This window comes from Arabidopsis lyrata (assembly GCF_000004255.2).
Source record: "Arabidopsis lyrata subsp. lyrata unplaced genomic scaffold ARALYscaffold_8, whole genome shotgun sequence".
Taxonomy (NCBI): domain Eukaryota; kingdom Viridiplantae; phylum Streptophyta; class Magnoliopsida; order Brassicales; family Brassicaceae; genus Arabidopsis; species Arabidopsis lyrata.
Window position 1 is genome coordinate 16,050,728 of NW_003302548.1, and position 23,396 is coordinate 16,074,123.

At 31.6% G+C, this 23,396-nt stretch overlaps 5 protein-coding genes and 1 pseudogene across 5 annotated transcripts; 4 read left to right on the forward strand and 2 right to left on the reverse strand.

The window, feature by feature from the left end:
• Positions 1 to 254: 254 nt before the first annotated feature.
• On the reverse strand, positions 255 to 1,584 carry LOC110227613. The gene has a single exon (XM_021022348.1). It carries the CDS (start codon positions 1,537 to 1,539, stop codon positions 454 to 456), a length of 1,086 nt encoding a protein of 361 aa, XP_020878007.1. The 5' UTR covers positions 1,540 to 1,584; the 3' UTR covers positions 255 to 453.
• A 706-nt stretch (positions 1,585 to 2,290) lies between these two features.
• LOC9300354 lies at positions 2,291 to 3,320 on the forward strand. The gene is made up of 3 exons (XM_021026207.1): positions 2,291 to 2,794; positions 2,849 to 3,041; positions 3,197 to 3,320. Exons 1-3 carry the CDS (start codon positions 2,733 to 2,735, stop codon positions 3,254 to 3,256), a joined length of 315 nt encoding a protein of 104 aa, XP_020881866.1. The 5' UTR covers positions 2,291 to 2,732; the 3' UTR covers positions 3,257 to 3,320.
• Positions 3,321 to 3,620: 300 nt separating this feature from the next.
• Positions 3,621 to 4,665, reverse strand: LOC9300355. The gene has a single exon (XM_021015786.1). It carries the CDS (start codon positions 4,663 to 4,665, stop codon positions 3,622 to 3,624), a length of 1,044 nt encoding a protein of 347 aa, XP_020871445.1. The 3' UTR covers position 3,621.
• A 3,129-nt stretch (positions 4,666 to 7,794) lies between these two features.
• Positions 7,795 to 9,172, forward strand: LOC9302069 (annotated as a pseudogene).
• Positions 9,173 to 15,152: 5,980 nt separating this feature from the next.
• LOC9300356 lies at positions 15,153 to 16,980 on the forward strand. Its single transcript, XM_002864234.2, has 4 exons — positions 15,153 to 15,188; positions 15,313 to 16,031; positions 16,211 to 16,503; positions 16,868 to 16,980. The coding sequence occupies exons 1-4, from the start codon at positions 15,153 to 15,155 to the stop codon at positions 16,978 to 16,980; spliced, it is 1,161 nt and encodes a 386-aa protein (XP_002864280.2).
• A 3,379-nt stretch (positions 16,981 to 20,359) lies between these two features.
• Positions 20,360 to 21,976, forward strand: LOC9300357 (NAC domain-containing protein 69). Its single transcript, XM_002864235.2, has 3 exons — positions 20,360 to 20,706; positions 20,794 to 21,065; positions 21,783 to 21,976. Exons 1-3 carry the CDS (start codon positions 20,559 to 20,561, stop codon positions 21,915 to 21,917), a joined length of 555 nt encoding a protein of 184 aa, XP_002864281.1. The 5' UTR covers positions 20,360 to 20,558; the 3' UTR covers positions 21,918 to 21,976.
• The last annotated feature ends 1,420 nt before the right edge of the window (positions 21,977 to 23,396 follow it).

The window sequence follows — 23,396 nt, forward strand, 5'->3', positions numbered from 1 at the left end:
AAATTCTGCTCTAGCTTGTGATAACCTCCTTTCTTGTTTTGTTGTCGGTATTATAATTCTCATATTGTATAACATGACTTATAACTTCTTGTCGTGTGTGGAGCTTTATATAGATGACTACAAGAACAATCTCACAAGGATTCCTAAAGCTTCTGCTCGATGATTTCAAACAATATGTAGCGGCTCTTCTTCATCAGATTACAGCAAGCTTATTCTACAGGAGGAGGAAACAGAACAAGAGTACAAAATTCCAAGAGAGGCAACTTCAAAATGACGTTCAACTAGAAAAATAGTTTAACGAGTGATTGACAGCACACATAATTAGTTGGGAGACTAACAAGAGAAAATCTTCTCCAAAAGCAAATGCATATCAATCTCCCAAAGGATAGATAAAAATGTTTCCAAGGTTAAATAGAAAAGACAGACTCTAGACTCGAACTCAATTCGGAACAACTACTCTATATTTTGAGGTGGGATATGGTAAGGTGCCCCGCGTGTACAATGTCTAGCAATGATGAAGGAATCACACAGAAAGACAGAGATGCTTTCTTCGATATCCAAGATTTCGATGCGGTTCGAGCCCATGCCAGGAAAGGAAGAAGCAGGGACACAAAAAGGTTCAGACTTTGAGAGGAAAATGCGGAGATCTCCAATGTCTTGAGTGTAAACGGCATTTCCATCTTCGTCAAGTTTGAAGACCATCACAGCTTTTGTTTGCATTCTCAACGTACCACTAGGGGTGGCCTTCCTGTACAACTTAACCAAGAAAGTTTCACCAGTGGATTCTGACTCCACCAAGTGTTCGGTTGTGCAGCAAGAATGCAGAAGCTCCCGTTTGGTCTTGGTCAGCTCAGGAAGGTTTTTAAATCGCAACCTCTGAAACTTTGGTTTGTGCTTGTGTGTGAGCGGATCCCATGATCCAATGAGATGGCCTCCAGATCCGGGAATGCGAAACATGTCATGTTTCTTGGAAAATATAACATGGGAGGAGTAGAAGCAGGGGTTTGCGATCCTGAAGTTGATCCACTGGGAGTTACTTTGAGCGGGTCTACAAAAGCTAAGTTGAGGTCCCAAGAACTTGACAGCCACAACACAATCTTCATCATCGGGAGAAGACGAGGACATGGCCACGTTGGTCACAATCTGGGTTTGACAACGAGGCAGAGTCACAAGAGGAGGTAGCGAGATGCGTTTTGGATCTGTATCCGATGCAACAGGGTTTAGATCGTCTTGGAGACGCACTATTCCGTCGTCCTTCAAAGTAGCTACCCAGCCATGAGATGCCCCTATCGTCACCATTGGATCGCTATCCACCAACTCCAGGGGCACCCTCTTTTCCAAATAAGTGCAGCAACCCTCATTAGCATTCATTATCACGAGTTTTCCGAGATCCGCTTCACAAGGAAAAGCGCAGACGATGGAACAAGGAGGAGTTTGCAGCGAGGATGATGAAAAGCCATTAGAAAGAAGAACAGATGATCTTACCAGCAAAGGTTTCCCAAGGCGGAGCCTCGAGAGCCGTCTTAGAAGCAGAGACATTAATGTTTTGTTTTTTTTTTTTTTCTGAAAGAGAGAAAACCCTAGTTGAAGTGAATCATTGTTTTACACATTATATATAATTATCGGATATCCTCAATATTTTTTTTTTTGGTGATCTTCAATATTTTTTTCCCGCAACTTTTATTAATATAGACTAGGTTATGAACTTCCGCGATGTCGCGGATTAATTTTCAACAATTTTTGTATTTATCTACTAGGTTCTAAACCAACATGTATATATTTAATATTTTTAATAAATTTTTTGTGTAAATAATAATATTTACTAAAATTTTGAAATATATGTTTTTAGTTTCTATATGGCTACTTACTGTTAATAGTTTAAATTCTTTGAATTTTCAAAATTACCATGGAAAATAGTTCAATTTAAATACACAATTAAAAAAAAGATAAATGGTCTCTAATAGCCCTAAATGAAGTTTTTGTGACAAAAATAGCACCTCTTAGTTTATTTGACAAAAATAGCACTCTTTTAAAAAAATTAATAAATTTAATAAACAAAAAAGAAAAGAAAGCATTCCACGATCCACGATAAGGCGACGGAGACGATTTCACGTGATAGTTGTCGGCGACGGAGAGATCTGCCGACGACGGAGAAATCTTCACCTATTTTCGATCTTCAAACTGGTATAAATCGATCTCTTTCACCAATTTTTTCTTCTTCTTCTTCCCCAATCGTGTTGACGAAATTAGGCGTTTATTGTTGAATTAATTCTATTGTAGAATTAGGCAAATTATAGGTGCGTTCATTGATTCAGCATAAAGAATTCTGATGTGTCATTGTTCATCTCTTACCTTTTTCATTGTTGGGCTTGATTGCATTAGAAATCTTAAGTAGATGAGACTTGTAATTGGAAACTATTGATAAATAGATGCTTTACGAATTCTGAACAAAGAGAGTGGTTTTGGTATCTGTAGATGATTTACATATGATATAAGGTAGATGATATAAACATATGATATATGATTCAGTCAAAGAAGCTTACGCTCGTGCTAAATCGGCGAAATCGCCGACGAATCCACAAGCTTTGTTTATTGAGGAAAGATCATGTGTTTGGAGCTATGTCGATCTAAGATTGTAACGGATTTGTATCTCGTGATCTCTAGTCCTGTCCTTGTTTTTGTTTATATGGTTTCTGGATTTGATTAAATCTTGTTGGTGAATTAAAGTTTGGATGATGAAGACGAAGTTTGCATCTGCGAGGAACTTGACGATTTGGTACTTGGAGAACTTGAGGTAAGCAACCAAAACTTCTTATCTCCATGCATTACCATTAATCTTATAAGTTAGGATCTATGTGACATTTATGCAGGCTGAAGAAGGCACTAGAATGGACATCTCAGTTTCTGTGCCACCAAGTGATACATGTTCAACGTCTGAAAAAGGACAGGGCAATTATTCATTATTTTTGCCTCCTGCTCGAGATTCTACTGTGATTCCTATAGGAAGTTCACATTCAACGGCTGCACATGAAAATCAGAAGGTAAAATCTCAATTTCATAGGGTTTAGGAAGGATACATTTAATTTTAGGATGACCTTCCTAAATAATGCAATATATAGATATGATCCTAACTAGTCGTCTTTTTTTTCCAATTTGAACTGTTTATTCATATGCCTATCTATTTTTGGGTTTGTAGAACCTCATCCTTCAGTTGGAACTTCTTCTATCTCTGCAGCACATGAAAACCAGAAGGTAAAAACTCAATTTCATAGGTTTTAGGAAGGATACATTTAGGTTTAGGATGACCTTCCTAAATACTGTAATATACATATATGATCAGTTTCTAGTCGTCTTTTTTAAATTTTAACTCTTTTTCATATGCCTATCTATTTTTGTGTTTATAGGAACCTCATCTTTCAGTTGGAACTTCTTTTATCTCTACTGCACATGAAAACCAGAAGGTAAAAACTCAATTTCATAGGTTTTAGGAAAGATACATTTAGTTTTAGGATGACCTTCCTAAATACTACAATATACAGATATGATCCGTTTCTAGTCGTCCTTTTTTCAATTTTACCTCTTTGTTCATATGCCTATCTATTTTTTGCGTTTGTAGGAACCTCATCCAACAGTCGGAATTTCTTCCATCTCTGTGCCATATAGTGATACATGTTCAACGGTTGAAAAGGGAATAGGCAATAAGTCATTGGATTTGCTTCCTGCTCCTGATCGTAGTCCGATTCCTATAGGCGGTGTACATTCAACACAAGGTGCTGATGATATATATGTTAATAAATATTTCATGAACAAGGCTGAGTTAATGCAGAAGATGAGGACATGGGAGTTGGAGTATAAGCTTGCTTCAAAAGAAAGCAAGAAACTTGCTCCCATTATCACGAGGAATAACATTTGGTTTCTTGGGGAATATACGATATCAGAGGCGGTTGTGTGGATTTCGTTACTATCACATAGAACCCATTGCGAGTGGTGATTAGGCCTACAGTAATATATTTCGGAGCATAAGAACTTGATGTACATTGCATAATCATCTTCTTGGTCTGGCGGATAGGATAAGGAGACATTTATGATGGCTGTGGAAGGATGATACATAGGATCAGGAAGAGGAGGCAGAGTAATGACTCTAAGGGACCCGAGATTGAACACGTCACTTAGATGTACGGTTCCATCATGTTTGCTCATAAAAGCTATCCAGCCACGCGAGCTTCCAATGACTCTTGACTCTTCGTACAACAACTTCGGAAATGACTTGTGGATAACTTGGATGATCTCTTCCTTACTTAGATCAAACAACTTGAAACTCATTATGATATTTTCAGCTTCAGAAGACTCTCCTACTTTATCACCTTCAAGTACCATATATGGAGTTTGCTTCTTTGGAGATGAAGAGAAGAAACGAGCATCCTTGTGATCACTTTCTTCTTCAACCTGTGATTGTTTGTGGAAGGAACTAGAAAAATCATCATAAGGAAACACAGCAAAACACTTATATATTTTGTTGATAACGACTAGTAAAAGCTTACAGAGAGATTTGCGACTAGATTGAAAAGCAGAGACATTGTTATCCAAGAAACAACCCCAAACTCTTACAGTTTTACTCACTTGATTTGTTCTAAATTCGTAACAACCATAAGGTCGTGATCTCATGTGTTTATGTTTTCACATTCACGTGTTATATACGATTTTAGACGTACTTTCCAAGAAATATATCAAATACTAGCAAAAGAGAAATCAACAGAAGAGAAAGTAATGGACAAAATACATCATAGATAAATCATATGATTCGTTAAGGAAACATATAACAAAATAAAGAGAATACAAAAAACAGAAACAAATAAACATTAAATGTAAACTATATATACTTTTCTAAATTAATAGTATTATTTATGGGCATTTTGAAAGTGTATATTATTATATAAGTTAAAGACCCTAACAACACGACATGTGTAAAATAAACTTTGTTAGTGCTAATTTCAGACGTATTGTTCAAGAAAACATATATCCAGTGATCAGGATAAAAAAAAATATTAAGAGAAAAGGAAATCAAAAGAAAAAACTGGATTTTTTTTTTATATATTAATTACCTGACAAAGAAACATATTTCACATTAGTTAGTAACTAACTATATATGAATTTTAGAAGAGATAAGAACAAAAACACTAAATAAACATTAAAATTAAAATGATCTCTTTCTAAATAAATATGAGTAGCTTTGGGAAATTTGAATCAATTTTTACATATGCGACAATTTAATTATATCAACATATATTTGAGTGATAGTCTGATTTCAAAATTAAGTCACGTGTCTTAAGTAGCATAAGGTTTCAAACTTTCAGTCATTTATATTGTTTTGGCAGGCCTACTTAGATTTAAAACCAAATTTGTCTTCATTTTTTTTCTGAACAAGAATCGAAAGCATTAAATTAAAAGCGGTTGACAAAATAATCGAAAGCATTAAATCAAATTGCGGTATCAAATTTTTTGCTTAACAAGAGTCGAAAGTAGCAAATCGAATTTGCTTTTTAACTAAGTACCTCTACAATCGTGTACTAGGGGTTTCTCTCCAAAAAATATATATATAGGATTGCACAATAAAACCATGAAAAAAATTCATTTTCCAGCAAATATATTAAAGAAAAAAACGATAACTAATCTTTTTAATTTTATTTTCTATAGCGAATTTCTTGAAACTAAATTATTTCATCGTGGATTTTGGATTCTGTCTCATCTACGAAATAAGCTTCTAGGAAACTCATCGCTCATACAAGGCAGAAGCTATTGGGGATATTTACCTGTTATTAGTCCGACAAATCGATCAAAATGTTTCCATTTTAAGTATTGGAGTGTCAAAAATTCGTCAAATTATGAGTCAGCTTATACTTTTGACAACAGTCATTAAAACCCATTACCCTTGACACTCTAACGGCTTAAAATCCCACCAACTTACTTTTGAAATTTACCTCTTATGTATTTTTATAAAGTGTCTACGCAGCATTTAAAATCCCACCAACTTGTAAATAACCTATAGTTTTTGTTTTTTCTTTTTTGATAAACAATTTTAAAAAAAAAGTAAAGCTTACTTGAGAGAGGGGACTGGGCAGCCACTACATTACCAACTCGGCTAACACGTTTTCTTAGCCAAGATTTTTTTGTTCAATAACTTTAAAATTTCACCCAAAAAAAACAAATTCCTGCATGGGATTACTTACAGCTGAATCCATTTTTACTAAAATCAAAACCGCAAGTTACTAAAATATGTTGATGTCATATTTTACATTTATACCCACTTTAACATGTATTATCATTTTGTGTGAGAACCAGAAACTTCGTTTTAGACTATACATAATTAATCTAAATCCTAAAATTATTAATGTACACAAAATAATAGGGCCAACAAGCACATAAATGAGTAAATGACGCTGCCCGACAAGGAAATTATATGTACCGAAATCTTTAACATATTTCACATTAAAAACTATCAAAATATGTTATATAATATATCAAATATAACCCAAAAAAAGTAATGAGAAAATACTTCAAAAGTATAGATATATATATATATATATATAATCATCTGAAAAGTAAACATAAAACAAATTAAAGAATAATATTAAAACTATATAACTATGATTTGTCAAAAACAAGAAAGAAATAAACATTGAAAGTAATATATATATATATATATATATAGGGGTGGGCCGGATCCGGATATCCAGCTTTTTTAGGGTATCCGGATCCGGATCCGGATCCAACTTTTCATTATCCGGATCCGGATCCGCTCCACCCGGATATCCGGATTTAGGATATCCGTAAAAATAACCGGATATCCGGCGGATATCCGGATCCGGGTTTTTTTTATATAAATTCTTTTTTATTAATATAAAATTAAAGAAAAATATTTAAAAACAAATAATTTAACATAAATAATTAAAAATATTATTAAAAATATTATTATTATATAAAAGATAGTAAAAATTATTAATAAAATTTAAATAATAGTAATAAAATATTAAAAAATTTTATTATAATATAAAATATCTTGGATCCGGATATCCGGCTTTAATTTTTTTATTATCCGGATCCAGATCCGGATCCGGCCGAATCCGCTCCACCCGGATATCCTGTTTTTTGGTGCGGATCGGAGCGGATCCGGATCGGATCCCGGATCCCGGATAATTGGTCTCACCCCTAATATATATATATATATATATACTTTTTAAATAAATATTATTTGTTATAAGAAATTTAAAAGTGTATATCTTTTATAAGTTAAAGACCTAACAACGCAACATGTGTAGTAGTTATAATTCGTAAAATTTTGACATCTTTTAGAATATACTTTGTTAGTGACATATATGTCATTTTATATTTACTTATATTTCAGATGATTATCAAAAATAAATCAACAGAATGAAAATGAAGAAAAAAAAACACAAAAGGTTGCACATCCCATTTTTGAAAATTTAAAGTGTAACATAAAAAGTAACTATATTTGATTTTAGCAAAAGAGATTGAAAAAAATAATAAACACATACATTAAAATAACATATTTCTTTCTAAATAAATATGAATAGCTTTGGGAAATTTGAATTTATTTTTACATGTGTCACAAGTTATTTATACAAACACATAATTCAAAATCTTAGGATTTCAAATTTAAGTCACGTGTCTGAAGAAAATATATCAACTTTATAATAATATATATAATACATAGAGCCATATAGTTGATGGGTGTATAAACAATAGGGTTTAATACTTGCAGTTAATTTGAAAACAATGTCTCTGCTTTTCGGTCTTGTTGCAAAACACTCTGTAAGTTTTACTTTTCCCTATCAACAAACCGAAATAAAGTGTTTTGCCAACTTTTTCTCTGTATCCTTATTTTCTTTTTCTCTTCTTCTTCCTCCGCAATCAATCACAGGTAGAAGAAGGTGACATGGTCCGTTTCTGCTCATACACACGACAAACCCCATACTTGTTGGTCAACTGCAGTTTGGATGTAGACAAATATTCAAATATAACTGATAAAGTTTTTCTAAAAAGTTTACCGTTGTCTGAAGGATTCATCTTCTTTGGAACCTCGCGTAGCTGGTCAGCTTTTATGCGTATACATGATTCAGTTATACTTCTCAGCGGCGTGTTTAATCCTTGGTCCTCAGAATCATCCACCAGAACCATTGCTCTGCCTCCATTGGTATTTAATGGCCTCAGTTTCATTGTCCACTCCTTTTCCCGACCAAGACAATGATTATATAGTTAGTGTCACCTTCTTTAGATCTAAACTTTATTACTGTATGCCTAATCGAGATTCAGAGTGGACTAGTATTAACATTCCATTTTCTTGCGATTTCGACTCACAAGTCGTTTATTCTCGGAAAGACCAAATGTTTTATCTCCTCACTACTGGATGTCCCTATATAGCTGCCTTGGATCTCAAAAACAATAAGGACCCTACCTTCCTTCAAATACAGTTTCAGAACTTCCCTTTGGTACCACAACACGAGTGGGAGATATTGGCTTCATGTTCACGGAGTGACTATATTGCTGAGTCGTCTTCTGGCGAACGTTTCATTGTTCAATGGTAAGCCCACAAATAATTGATCCACAAAACTATCTAGGGTTATTTAGCTAGTAACAATTGTGAATAGTATCTCTTATATGAAAGTTAGATAATACATTGAGTTGGAAACCCATGAAACTTAATTGAAAATGTATGTTTCTTTCCCTAAATGATCGGAAAAACTTTCTTTTACTCTAAAGGTATTTGACGTATGTGGAGTCATGGGGCAATGGGAACATAACTAAAGTACTTAGAAAAACCAAGCAGTTCATGGTGTTCAGGGAAGAAGGAGAGCATAAATTCCAAAGAAGTAAAATGATCACTAACTACACAGAAAATATTGGAGATCTTTGCATTTTCATTGAGAACAATGAGACATTTTGTTTAGAGGCAAGCAAGTATTCAGGACTCAGGCCAAACTCTATATATTATGTTGGTCATGGCTTTGGTGTTTACGATATCAGTAAGAAAAGCGTCCGTGAATATGACGTAAGTGATTTTCCTACCAATTGTTTTTTCTGTCACCGCCTCTATATTAGCTACATAGTAGTTTTCATGGGTAAAAACACTACAACCCGATCCGAGCCTGAATAGAACCTGCCCACAAAAAAATCTCAAGTTCGAGTGGTGTAATCCGAAAATTTGGCTCTTTCAAATAACTTTGCACTCTTTTTATGTTTTCATCTAATTTTTTTTATTTATCAAAATATGCATTCATCTAAATCTTGTTATATATTTATCTACATTTTATTTTGTATTTTATAAAATTAAATATAATCAAATGCCTTTATTTAAATGTTCGTCAATCGCCAATATCTACAAATATGCATTTATCAATCAAACAACAACAAAATCGTGATAAAACCAACAAAAGCGTATAAAAAACCATATGCATGTGCAAACGTCTGGATATGTGCAAGGAACATTCAAATTGTTAAAAATCAATTTGTTGTGTTTAAAAACGCCATTACTAATCATTTCAAGTTATATGAACCATATAGGAAATCTTATGGAACAAAAGCCTAATTTCAATCCAGTCAGCATAATATATCTATAACAATAATTAACATAGATCAGTCAGAGGACCTTCCAATATAAATATGTTGTTTAATTGCCTATTCAATTTTCCTCGAATAAAATGAACTTCAGTTTAAGCATATATAGCACACATAAACTAACATTTCGATCCATTTTCGATGCGATAACCAATACTTTCTCGTCCCTTCTCCAAACGAATATAGACATTACAATGTGTAATCTTACTTGGCTAGCCAGACATATCACAGATATATGAACATTAATCAATAATTAAGTAACGTTAATTAATATTTCTTGTCCCTTCACGAAAAAAACCAAGTTATATTCTCTGGTTGATTTCTCCTGTGATAAAGTATCAGCCAATACCTACAAAACCGCAAAAAAAAAAAAAACTTGAAACTAATATTACTTATTTCTTCGTATACACGCTCCCGGTCCGTCAAAAGGCACAAGTTGAAATTCAAGAATAGACTTAATTATATATGTTGAAAGATCCATGCATGCACGAATTAGCTAGGGGTTTTAACGAGTGACGAGGCTCATGAAGGAGCTATATATTGTCTTCACGATCTCCTTTCAGCATGAAACACACGTACACATATCATGGAGTAATTCGTGCATACTAAATGAATGATGAAGAAGAATTTGACACAAACGGCACTGATGTTAAAGTTGTTCTAATAGATTAGAATAGAAAAAAAACTGAGAACTAAATAAAATTTGGCTTACTTTCGTACGTTATGTTTTATTATTGTACTTGGTATAGTAAGAAGAATTTGAAAGCAATCAGTAAAATAATTCGTATGCTAAACAACAATATATGTATATATATTGTGAACTTTAATTTGTGAACTAATGTTCTTTTTCATGATTTGATCGTTCTTTACATATTAATTTGTTTGAAAAAAAACTATAAGAGTTGGAAAATTTGAAAACCATATTAAACGTTGAATGAAAGTTCAAGTAATTCACAAACAATTTAAGTGTTCTCATATAACACATAGAATATTGATACACGCTTAAAAAAATTCTCCATATGATTATGGATTTCTCCATATGATTTTAGTAACTAAAACCTTTCTAAAGTTGGGGTTTTAGTAAAACCAGTATGGACTACTCTTGCCAGTTTGTTAAAATAATTTGAAGAAGGTTTTTCTTTTAATCTATATATAACAACAATATATGTATATTGTGAACTTTAATTTGTGAACTAGTGTGCTTTTCGATGATTTGATCGTTATTTACGTATTAGTTTGTTTGAAAGAAAAAGCTATAAGAGTTAAAAAAGAAGAAGTGAAAACTATATTAAACGCTGAATATAATTCACAAACAATTTAAGTGTTCTCATATAACACATAAAATATTGATACACGACTTAAAATAATTCAAACAGGAAAAGTAGTTCTCAAAAGTTAAGCGAATTGGTAAAGTGAAAAAAGACTTAAGGTGTTTATTTTTAATAAAGAAATTAAACTGTAATTATTTTTAATTGAAAAACGTGTTGTGGTTGAACAATGCAAAAAATGGAATGCATAAGAACTTTGATTTGAAGTTTGCCGTAAGTAGTAATGAATTAATTTATAAAAGAGGGGTTAAGCCACGAAGTTTACATTCAAAACATTCTCAAGAAAAAAAAAGAATTCTATAAAGAAAGAAAAGAAAAAAGAAAAAGAAACTAGAATGAAGAGGACTTTGTTGGATATTCTCAAAAAATTGTTCCTACGAAAAGGTGACTTTAAAAGGCTTGGGACTGAATTTGGGAAAAGCGAAGCACAAAACGCTGTTAAAAAAAATGGTAGAATGTTTAAATATTGTTTAATAATCTCAAATTTTTCATTAGATGATTAATATTATTTGTTTAATTCTTTTTTAAAAAATTATTTTTATTGAAGTACTCAACAACCCGAATGAAGATTCTGAAAAAAAGGATGACAAGAAAGAAGGGAATGATGCATCGACTAGTACATCTAAATAGTTTATACGATATAGTTAATTTAAGTTGATATTATATGTAAGAAATAAAAGATTAATTATAGTTGTGTGTTTATTTTTATTTGTCGAAAATAAAAAAAATAAAATTGGGCACGTTTCTTTAAAGTGTGTGAACATATATACTTGTAGCCCAAAATACTAAAACTGGGTCACTTTCTTCAAAGAAAAACAGAACTTGGCCGCATTGTTTTGAAAAACAAAAACAATTGGGCCAAATTAAAACCCAACATATATATATTTATACACACATCGACTAATCTTTACACTACCAAGCTTTTTTGTTCTGTTTAAAATCGGATAGACTCTGTCAATTAATTTTCTGATAAATGTCAAAATTTGATTCTGATCGATGTAAAAGAAAACCCTAGCCCTCTTTTGGGGGTTTACGATCACTGTGAAGTCGATTTCAATAATTGAAATAACCTAATCAACACTAAATTTTGATTTTTGGTTTGGATTTGATATGTTTGTATATTTTGATTATATCATAGTCAATCGTTGGTTTCTTGGTATCAGGTTTTTTAAGGATGATTGGGAAGTTAATGGAGAGTATCTATCAGGTTCTAGGTATAAACTAGTATGTCCATTTTTTTCGATTAATAAGTGCTAACATGTTACGGTAGTGTCTGGATCTATATGTGCTGTAAATGGCAGATGGGGAAGAAAACTTTTCTCATATCAGTTTTGATGTTTTCAGATTCATATCTCTAAAACTAATATGTTACGGTAATGTAATGATTTAGTCTCACTATGTGTTCGAGACAGATTTAGTGTCTGGATCTATGTGCTTTGAATGGCAGATGGGAAAGAAAAACTTTTTCCAGATTCATATCTCGTGGTGTTAGGAATCTATAAGCTCTCTGAGAATAATTCTTTGATTTCATATTGATGTAATTTATCTGGATTCAGAAAAACTTTTTTTTTTTTTTTTTTTTTGTTCGTCTGGATTTTATCAACCTGGATCACTTAGTAGCCATAGAATCTGCTTTTGATTTAATTTTAATTATTATGTGTCTTTTATTAAGAGAACAAACGGAGGGATTGTTCTCTGATTTTGTCTCTACTCCTATACTAACTCTCATACTATGTTGTTTCATGGTTCATCTTCGATCATCATCATCATCATCATCACGATTTCAAGATAACCGTCAGATGTCTATGATTGTGCTGTATGTTCCATTGTTATCGCTATCTATATTTCATTTTTCAGAAACTATATTGAAACAAATCCTTGTGTATATATCGAAAAGGGATACAGACCTTAAACACTCGAACGTCAAACATATCATATTAATTCTGAAGTAGCTACCATTATTCGCTGATAGAAAGGTCGTTTAAGATGAAGGTGTGTTGCTCTAACTAAAGATTAAATTTTATTTTTTTAGAGAGATCATGAATGCCTTCATGATGATTAGATTTTTGAACTCCTCTAAGATTATTCAGATTCAAAGGCTCATGATCTCAAAAATAAATTAGATCAAAAAGTTTCCTAGAAGCTTATTTCGTAGATGAGACAAAAAGTTTCTTATTAGTCCGAAAAATCGATCAAAAAGTTTCCATATTAAGTATTGGAGTATCAAAAATTCGTCAAATTATGAGTCAGCTTATACTTTTGACCACAGTCATTAAAACCCATTACCCTTGACACTCTAACTGCTTATGTATGTATTTTTATAAACTGTCTACGTAGCATTTAAAATCCCACCAACTTATTTATTCTCTATTGTAAATAACTTAATAGTTTTTGTTTTTTCCTTTTTGATAAATAATATAAAAAAAAAAAAGGTAAAGCTTACTTGAGAGAGGGGACTGGGGAGCCACTACATAACCAACTCGGCTAACACGTTTTCTTAGCCAAGATTTTTTTGTTCAATAACTTTAAAATTTCACCCAAAAAAAACAAATTCCTGCATGGGATTACTTACAGCTGAATCCATTTTTACTAAAATCAAAACCGCAAGTTACTAAAATATGTTGATGTCTGTTTTTATATTTATACCCACTTTAACATGTATTATCATTTTGTGTAAGAACCAGAAACTTAGTTTTAGACTATACATGAATTAACTCTAAACCCCAAAATTATTTATGTACACAAAATAATACGGCCAACAAGCATATACATGACACTGCCCGACAAGGAAATTATATGTACTCAATCTTTAATATATGTCACATTAAAAACTAACAAAATATGTTATATATTTTGAAAACGATATCAAATATAACCCAAAAAAAAAGTAATGAGAAAATACTTCAAAAAGTATAGATAAATATAATCATCTGAAAAGTAAACATATAACAAATTAAAGAATAAGATTAAAACTATATAACTATGATTTATAAAAAAAGAAACAAATAAACATTGAAAGTACTATATATATACTTTTCTAAATAAATATTATTTGTTATAAGAAATATAAAAGTGTATATCTAATATAAGTTAAAGACCCTAACAACGCAACATGTGTAATACAGTAAAACCTCTATAAATTAATAATGTTGGGACTACAAAATTTTATTAATTTAGAGAGATATTAATTTATAGATAAATTAATAATTATTAATTTATAGAGAGATTTTACTAATTTTATAATTTCTTAAAAAATTTCTTTCTAAAAATAATTTTTTTCTATAGAAGCAATATCTTTTAAAAACTAATTACAAGTAGAGAAGCAATTATAAAGTTTAAATTTTTAGATTCATATTTCATTAAATTTTTACATATAATATTATAAATATATATCATAGTAATTCATATATGACATATATAAATTTATATCATATATATATATTAAGTTAAATATATATATATATATACATATATTATATATATATATATTGATAAGTTTATACAATTATTAATTTATGATATAGATGGGACCATATCTTTATATGGGATTTTCAAAAAAATTATTATCTTATTAATTTATCGATTTATGTCATATTTTACACTGGTCCCGAGTCGGGACCGGAAAGATTTATTAATTTAGAGAGGTTATTAATTTATAGAGGTTTTACTGTAGTTATAATTCGTAAAATTTTGACATGTATTAGAATATACTTTGTTAGTGACATATATGTCATTTTATATTTTCACACTCACATTCAATCATTATATTTTAGAAATAATGGTCAAGACTTATATTTCAGATGATTATCACAAATAAATCAACAGAAAGAAAATGAAGAAAAAAAAACACAAAAGGTGACACATCCCATTTCTGAAGATTTAAAGTGTAACATTAAAAAGAAACTATATTTGATTTTAGAAAAAAATATTGACAATAATAATAAACAAATACATTAAAATAACATATTTCTTTCTAATAAATATGAATAGCTATGGGAATTATGAATTTATTTTTACATGTGTCATAAGTTATTTATACAAACACATAATCAAAATCTTAGGATTTCAAAATTACGTCACATGTCTCAAGAAAATATATTAACTTTATAATAATATATATAAGACATAGAGCCATATAGTTGATGGGTATATAAACAATAGGGTTTAATACTTGCAGTTAATTTGAAAACAATGTCTCTGCTTTTCGGCCTAGTTGCAAAACACTTTGTAAGTTTAACTATTCGCTATCAACAAACCCAAATAAAGTGTTTTGCCAACTTTCTCTCTGTATCCTTACTTTATTTCTCTCTGTTTTTAAAATTTATGTGGATCCGTCCGCAATCAATCACAGGTTGAAGAAGGTGACAAGGCCCGTTTTTGCTCATACCCACGACAAACCCCGTACATGTTGGTCAACTACAGTTTTGATGAAGACAAATATTTAAATATATCTACAAGTTACTGTTTATTTAATCCAAGGAATGAAAAAATCATCAAGATCATTGATAAAAATTTTCTAAAAAGTCTACCGTTGTCCGAAGGATTCATCTTCCTTGGAACCTCACGTGGCTGGGCAGTTTTTAAGTGTATGCATGATTCAATTATATTTCTCAGCGACGTGTTTAATCCTTGGTCGTCAGAATCATCCACTAGAACCATTGTGCTGCCTCCATTGGTATTTAATGGCATGAATGCCAAAGCTTCATTGTCCACTCCTTTTCCCGACCAGGACAATGATTATATAGTGAGTGTCACCTTCTTTGGATCTAAACTTTATTACTGTATGCCTACTCGAGATTCAGAGTGGACTAGTATTAACATTCCATTTTCTTGCGATTTCGACTCACAAGTCGTTTATTCTCGGAAAGACCAAATGTTTTACCTCCTCACTACTGGATGTGCCTATATAGCTGCCTTGGATCTCAAAAACAATAAGGACCCTACCTTCCTTCAAATACAGTTTCAGAACTTCCCTTTGATACCACAACACGAGTGGGAGATATTGGCTTCATGTTCACGAAGTGACTATATTGCTGAGTCGTCTTCTGGCGAACGTTTCATTGTTCAATGGTAAGCCCACAAATAATAGAGCCACACAACTAGCTAGGGTTCTTTAGCTAGTAACAATTGTGAATAGTATCTCTTATATGAAAGTTAGATAATACATTGAGTTGGAAACCCATGAAACTTAACTGAAAATATGTTTTTTTTTCCTAAATGGTTGGAAAAACTTTATTTACTCTCTATAGGTATTTAACGTATGTGGAGTCATGGGGCAATGGGAACATCACTAGAGTAGTTAGAAAAACCAACCGATTCATGGTGTTCAGGGAAGAAGAAGAGCATAAACTCCAAAGAAGTAAAATGATCGCTAACTACACAGAAAATATTGGAGATCTTTGCATTTTCATTGGGGAGAATGATACATTTTGTTTAGAGGCAAGCAAGTATCCGGGACTCAGACCAAACTCTATATATTATGTTGGTCATGGCTTTGGTGTTTACGATATCAGTAAGAAAAGAGTCCGTGAATATGACGGAAGTGATTTTCCTACGATGTGCAACCAATTGTTTTTTCTGTCACCGCCTCTATATTAGCTACATTGTAGTTTTCATGGGTAAAAACACTGCACCCCGACCCGCGCCTGAATTGAACCTGCCCACGAAAAAACCTCAAGCTCGAGTTGTGTAATCCGAAAAAACTGTAGGATTCCGGATCAGCTCGTGGGTACCCAAATTTGGCTCTTTCAAATAACTTTTTTTTTTGTTTTCATCTATTTTTTTTTAATTATCAAAAAATTTATTCATCTAAATCTTGTTATATATTCATCTACATTTTATTTGTATTTTATAAAATTAAATATAATCAAATACCTTTATTTAAATGTTCGTCAATCGTTCTTCGGACTTAACAAAGGAATCCAAATTATCATCGACTTCTTTTATAGCAAAGTATGAGTCAATATCTACAAATCCTGTACTCGGGTTTACTATCCAAAACCGTAAAAATACGCTTTGAACCTTTGGCATAACCGGCACTGATGTCAAATTGTTCTAAGAGATTATAGTAAAAAAAAAAAAAAAGGTTATAAGTATAAAATAATTCATTTGAAATACACATTCACCTCTCGATCTAACAATAAACTTTTATACGATGAATAATCATTTCAAGTTATATGAACCATATAGAAAATCTTATGGAACAAAAGCCTAATTTCAATTCCAGTCAGCATAATATATCTATAACAATAATTAACATAGATCAGTCAGATGGTTGTTTAAATATGTTGTTTAATTGCCTGATGGTTCAAGTAATGTGCTTTTAATGCCCTATTCAATTTTCCTCGAATAAAAACTTCAGTTTTAGCATAATAGCACACATAAACTAACATTTCGATCCATTTTCGATGCGATAACCAACACTTTCTCGTCCCTTCTCAAAACGAATATAGACATTACAATGTGTATAATCTTACTTGGCTGGCTAGCCAGACATAACACAGATATATGAACATTAATCAATAATTAAGTAACGTTAATTAATATTTCTTGTCCCTTCACGAAAGAAACCAAGTTATATTCTGGTTGGTTTCTCCTGTGATAAAGTATCAGCCAATACCTACAAAACCAAAAAAAAAAAACGCTTTGGCGCTATAAACCATGAAAATTTTCATTTTCTAGTAAATACCAAAATTAGTTTATTATTTATTTGTTTATATATATAGTTTAGATCTACTTGTTAGTATAAATCATGTCATTTTCATTAGTCGCAACATGATACAGTAAGAAACTTAGAAAGCGAACAAAGTTGAGCATCTATATGGATTCTTTGTATCTTTGGTATTTACCGCTTCTAAGCACTTTTTAATATTTTTATTTTGATTTTTATCTTCTCTTGTGTAATTTTAGTGGTATTGATGAGGGTTTCTTTTCATAAATTTTTATGTTCAGGTCTAAATAGGGTTATTAAAAAAACGACTATATACTTATTTCTTCGTATATACGCTCCCGGTCCGTACGTTCTCAAAAGGCACAACTTGAAATTCACGAATCTACTTAATTATATATAGGCCTGGGTTTTCGGTTATCCGTTCGGTTATCGGTTGGGTCCATTCGGTTTTCGGTTCTTTTGGTTCTAAAATTTAGTATCCATTCGGATATTTTGAAATTTCGGTTCGGTTTCGGTTTGGTTCCAGTTCTTTCGGTTTTAAAATTTAGTATCCATTTGGTTATTTTGCTTAGAATATTTTCGGATATTTCGGTTATTTTTGAGTATTTTCGAATATTTTTAGATATTTTTTTGTTATTTTTGAGTATTTTTACTATTTTTTTATAGATTTTTCAAGTATTTTTGATTATTTGGTCTATAAATAACTAATTATTTCGAAAATATAATTGTATTTCGGGTATTTCGGTTACCCGAAATATTTCGGTTCGGTACCGATTCGGTTACGGTTATTTCGGTTATCAAATTTAGTATCCATTCGGTTATTTTCAAATTTTCGGTTCGGTTCGGTTCGGTTTTTTTTGCTTCGGTTTCGGTTCGGTACATTCGGTTCCGTTTAAAAGCCCAGCCTAATTATATATGTTGAAAGATGCATGCATGCACGAATTAGCTAGGGCTTTTAACGAGTGACGAGGCTCATGAATGAGCGCATATTGTCTTCACGTTCTCCTTTCAGCAAGAAACACACGTACACAAGTCATGGAGTAATTCGTGTATACTAAATGAATGATGAAGAAGAATTTGACACAAACGGCACTGATGTTGAAGTTGTTCTAATAGATTAAAAAAGAAAAAAAAAACTGAGAACTTAATAAAATTTGGTTTACTTTCGTACGTTATGTTTATTATTGTACTTGGTATAGTAAGAAGAATTTGAAAGCAAGAAGTAAAATATTCGTGTGCTAAACAACAAAATATGTATACTGAGAACTTTAATTTGTGAACTAGTGTGCTTCTTGATGATTTGATCGTTATTTACGTATTAGTTTGTTTGAAAGAAAAAGCAATAATAAAGAGTTGGAAAAATTGAAAACCATATTAAAGGCTGAATGAAAATTCAAGTAATTCACAAACAATTTAAATGTTCTCATATAACACATAGAATATTGATACACGCTTAAAAAAATTCAAACAGGAAAAGTGGTTCTCAAAAATTAAGGGAATTGGTAAAGTGAAGAAAGACCTAAGGTGTAATTATTATTATTTATTTATAATAAAGAACTTAAGCTGTAATTATTTTTTAATTGAAAAACGTGTTGTGGTTGAACAATGCAAAAAATGGAATGCATAAGAACTTTGATTTGAAGTTTGCCGTAAGTAGTAATGAATTAATTTATAAAAGAGGGGTTAAGCCACTAAGTTTACATTCAAAACATTCTCAAGAAAAAAAAAGAATTCTGTAAAGAAAGAAAAGAAAAAAGAAAAAGAAACTAGAATGAAGAGGGCTTTGTTGGATATTCTCAAAAAATTGTTCCTAAGAAAAGGTGAAGCTAAAAGGCTTGGGACTGATCTTGCGACAAACTTGGGACAAAAATATGCTGAAAAAAATGGTAGAAAGTTTAAATATTGTTTTATAATCTCAAACTTTTCATTAGATGATTAATATTTATTTGTTTAATCCCTTTTTTTTTTTGAAGTACTCAAACCGCCGAAAGAAGATTCTGATAAAAAGGATGACAACAAAGATGCATCGACAAGTACATCTAAATAGTTTATACGTTATAGTTAATTTAGGTTGATAATATATGTAAGAAATAAAAGATTAATTATAGTTGTGTGTTTATTTTTTTTATTTGTCGAAAATAAAAATAAAATTGGGAACGTTTCTTTAAAGTGTGTGAACATATATACTTGTAGTCCAAAAAAACTAAAACTGGGCCACTTTCTTCAAAGAAAAACACAACTTGGCCACATTATTTTGAAAAACAAAAACAATTGGGCCAAATTAAAACCCAACATATTTTTTTTTTGGTAAGTAAAACCCAACATATTTATACACATCTATTACTTGTATCGAACATACATACATACAAAAAAAAAAAAAAACGTCGTCTTCTTTGGAGAATTCTATTTCATTATTATTTGGAGATTTTTTTTTTTCTAAATTTTAGAAGTTAGCATACACGTTTTATGTAGTAACAGAGAGATTGGCTAGCTGAGTAATTTGAGTAGAATATTCTAGAACATTAATGTAAAATAGAAAGAGTGGCTAATTTTAGTAATTTACAGCCATTACACAAATAGACCAAAGAGAGCATGATTAGTTCAAACCGCCATTGAAATAATCTTTTTAATTGATAGGCTGGAATTTGGATAGTTAAGTCTATTTCTTATTTGATTTTTGTCTTCCTTTAGTTTTATTGGAAATTTTGTTATAAAAATTTTTGCCGAGAAACGAAGCTTCGAGATTATTTCCTAGAGACAACTCTAAATAGAAAGAGTGTAACTTCTAAAGTAAGATTATTGCCTCAATTAACCAAAGACTTAAGAGAGTAGTAGTAAAATTCAACAAACAAAGTGGTTCTCAAAAAAAAGATCGTCGCCTTCCTTAGAGAATTCTATTTCATTATTTTCAGAAGGAAAAAAAAAAAATGATGTCGATCGTGGGTTACGAATTTCGTCCCACCGACGAGGAACTCGTAGGATTCTACCTACGAAACAAACTGTTGGGAAATTCATGCCTCATAGAAGCTATAGGGGAATTAAACATTTACCAATTCGACCCCTGGGAGCTACCTTGTAAGTGTAGAGACTATCGATCATTAAATTGTAATGTGTTAACGATCAGATTTCTAATTGATTGGTCTCTCTCTTTTTTATTGCAAGCCCAATCGATGATGCGATCCAACGATACGGTTTGGTTTTTCTTCTCCGGCCGAGAAATCACATTCGCCATAAGAAATCGGCAGAGCAGGACTACGGCTTCCGGTTACTGGAAGATCACCGGTCAACCATCCGTAATCAAAGAGCGATCTATCTTTCAACGCGTCATCGGACAGAAGAAGACTTTGGTTTTCCACAAAGGGAAAAGCCCAAACGGTGAGAGAACTCATTGGATTATGCACGAGTATTCCGATTTGTCGTTGCCGGAGAGTCAGGTTATTAAAATCCTCTGTCTTTTTAGTTTCTTTTTATGTGTTCTGCTCTGTTGAAAAGACTTTCTTTTAGTTATAATTTTCAATCTCACTTTACTCTGTTGACTTTAACTCTGTTGATTCTCTGATTGTAATAAAATAATCAATGTTGATTTACCAAATAAACAATTTTATGTCCTCTTTTGAAACAACTAGGCTTAGGTGTTCGGGTATTCGGGTCATGTTTTTCGAGTTCGAATATTTTGGATTTAGAAATTTAGAACCCGTTCGAATATTTTATAACTTTGGGTTCAGGTTGGGTTAGGATATGGTATTTCGGGTTCGGATTCGGGTTTACCCAAAATATCTTAAAATTGAATATTTAGTATTTTAATCTATTCAAACTACTTGAAAACACACAAAATATCTTAAAAACCGAGTATTTTTTTACCCAATCTATCCAAAAGTAGCTAAAATATCTTAAAATCCAAATATTTTATGCACTTAAGTTTTTTGTAAATATAATTATTACTAATATATTATTACTATGTATTTATATTTAGGAAATGTTCGGGTACTTGTTCGAGTTCGGGTTTTGTAGTTTAAAACCCGTTTGATATTTTAAAATTATGAGTTCGGGTCGGTTTTAGTTCGGTTCTTCGGGTTCGGATATTATGCCAAGACCTAGAAACAACATGTTCGACGAAATGAGTTGAGTATACGTTGTGTTTTTTTTTGCAGAGGACCCATGTCGTCTGCAAAGTTGAGTATACGGGCCACGACGTGGAGTCTGTTCTTGTTGATTACGGTCCATCGGATTTTGGTTTGTTGCCTAGCCTGACTCAAGAAGATTGGGACTTTGCATTTTCTGATTAAAGTCTAGATTAATTAATTAGCGACATAATAGAAAGACTTCGTGTTTATACCTTTTTCTAGTCACACAATTTGACCTTTTGTCTTTTTTTTTTTCTTGTAAATATTTACAATAATGAACTTTTATCTTTCTTTTTCTTGTAAATATTTACAATAATGCCCTTGAAATTTTCAAGTAAGTGATTAAAGTTATAGTAATTTTTCTTATATAAAGTTATTACTTTGCCAGTTAACCGATACTTGTGATTTCCACTGGTTCCACTCGTTGATAACTATGAGCCTTGGAAGAAATGCAACGGAAATTTTTGCCAATATCCAACAGTATTTATTTCTCTTCCGTTTCATTTTCCCCTACTTACATTTCTAGACTCATTCCAGTATCAATATTTCTTTCCTTTTTTTTGTGGTAAAACAATATTTTATTTTATTTTGTTTACTAATATGTCAAAAAAACTCAAAATGAATCATGGATAATGGTCTCATGTATGCCACATATATTGTAGAGTCATAACACATTTTAGAATCTTGCGACATATAGTGATCCGGAAATTATGTTACTTTATCGCATTTATACACGAAACTTTGAGTCGTGCTAATAACAACATAAACTTAACTAAAATTTGAATTTCATATACGAACAAAACAAATTCGATTTAAACCCACAGTTTTCTAAACGGTGTTAATGTTTTTTTAACTGTAGACTGACTAAGATGCCATGTAGATAACTAAAAAATAATAAAATAAGATCAAATAAATTTTTCTCCCGATCTCCTCACTAACCCTCTTCATCATCCTTCATCACCTCGTCACTCCCACCACCACTCCTTCCACCGCTTCTCTCAGCCAAACTAGAGAAATTAATTTGAAACCACTGTCTGTGATGAGGAAATGGAGAAGAAAAAGCAAAATAAAGATTTGTATGGGTTTTAACGTGTTGTTTGGGTTTAGCTCGTATGCATAAACATCAAATGTCAGAAATCTAAACTAGATCATAAGTTCAACAACAAATCTGACGAAGGAAAAAATGAGCTAGAACCATAATCACAAGATTTGTATACCAGACGAAACCAAACGAATTGCAATGATTGCTCTGTTTTGGCCTATCTTTCCAAGGAGGGTTTGCGGCGGCGCGTGGATTTCAGTGACTAAGAAAATAACAAAGACAATTAATTTTGAAATGTTTTTATATTTTGTTCAAAAAAAAAAAAAATGTTTTTATATAAATGCATTTGATTGTACTTACGTCAATTGTTATGGTGGCTCAACTGGTTTAGAGTATGTTGTCAAGACCTCAAAGTCATAGGGGAATTGGTCGTTTTCCCTATATTGATGATCCTATCTTTCTATTTATATAAAAGCACTGATGATTTTTTTTTTCTACTATTGTAGCCTTGTAGACTTTCACGTAAGCCTTGATCATCGTTATTTTCAATATTCATATGATTTAATCCAATATTTTTCTTCTGTTTAAAATTTGCATGC

What these genes read in the sequence shown, in the direction of transcription:
- LOC9300354 (XM_021026207.1), top strand. Translation starts at nt 2,733, where the DNA reads ATGATGAAGACGAAGTTTGCATCTGCGAGGAACTTGACGATTTGGTAC. An exon ending in TGGTACTTGGAGAACTTGAG is followed by an intron (nt 2,795 to 2,848) that starts GTAAGCAACCAA and finishes CTTATAAGTTAG; the next exon opens with GATCTATGTGACATTTATGC. An exon ending in CTGCACATGAAAATCAGAAG is followed by an intron (nt 3,042 to 3,196) that starts GTAAAATCTCAA and finishes TTGGGTTTGTAG; the next exon opens with AACCTCATCCTTCAGTTGGA.
- LOC9300356 (XM_002864234.2), top strand. Translation starts at nt 15,153, where the DNA reads ATGTCTCTGCTTTTCGGCCTAGTTGCAAAACACTTT. An exon ending in GCCTAGTTGCAAAACACTTT is followed by an intron (nt 15,189 to 15,312) that starts GTAAGTTTAACT and finishes AATCAATCACAG; the next exon opens with GTTGAAGAAGGTGACAAGGC. An exon ending in AGTCCGTGAATATGACGGAA is followed by an intron (nt 16,504 to 16,867) that starts GTGATTTTCCTA and finishes ATCGTTCTTCGG; the next exon opens with ACTTAACAAAGGAATCCAAA.
- LOC110227613 (XM_021022348.1), bottom strand. Translation starts at nt 1,539, where the DNA reads ATGTCTCTGCTTCTAAGACGGCTCTCGAGGCTCCGCCTTGGGAAACCT.
- LOC9300357 (XM_002864235.2), top strand. Translation starts at nt 20,559, where the DNA reads ATGATGTCGATCGTGGGTTACGAATTTCGTCCCACCGACGAGGAACTC. An exon ending in CGACCCCTGGGAGCTACCTT is followed by an intron (nt 20,707 to 20,793) that starts GTAAGTGTAGAG and finishes TTTTATTGCAAG; the next exon opens with CCCAATCGATGATGCGATCC. An exon ending in TGTCGTTGCCGGAGAGTCAG is followed by an intron (nt 21,066 to 21,782) that starts GTTATTAAAATC and finishes TTTTTTTTGCAG; the next exon opens with AGGACCCATGTCGTCTGCAA.
- LOC9300355 (XM_021015786.1), bottom strand. Translation starts at nt 4,665, where the DNA reads ATGAGATCACGACCTTATGGTTGTTACGAATTTAGAACAAATCAAGTG.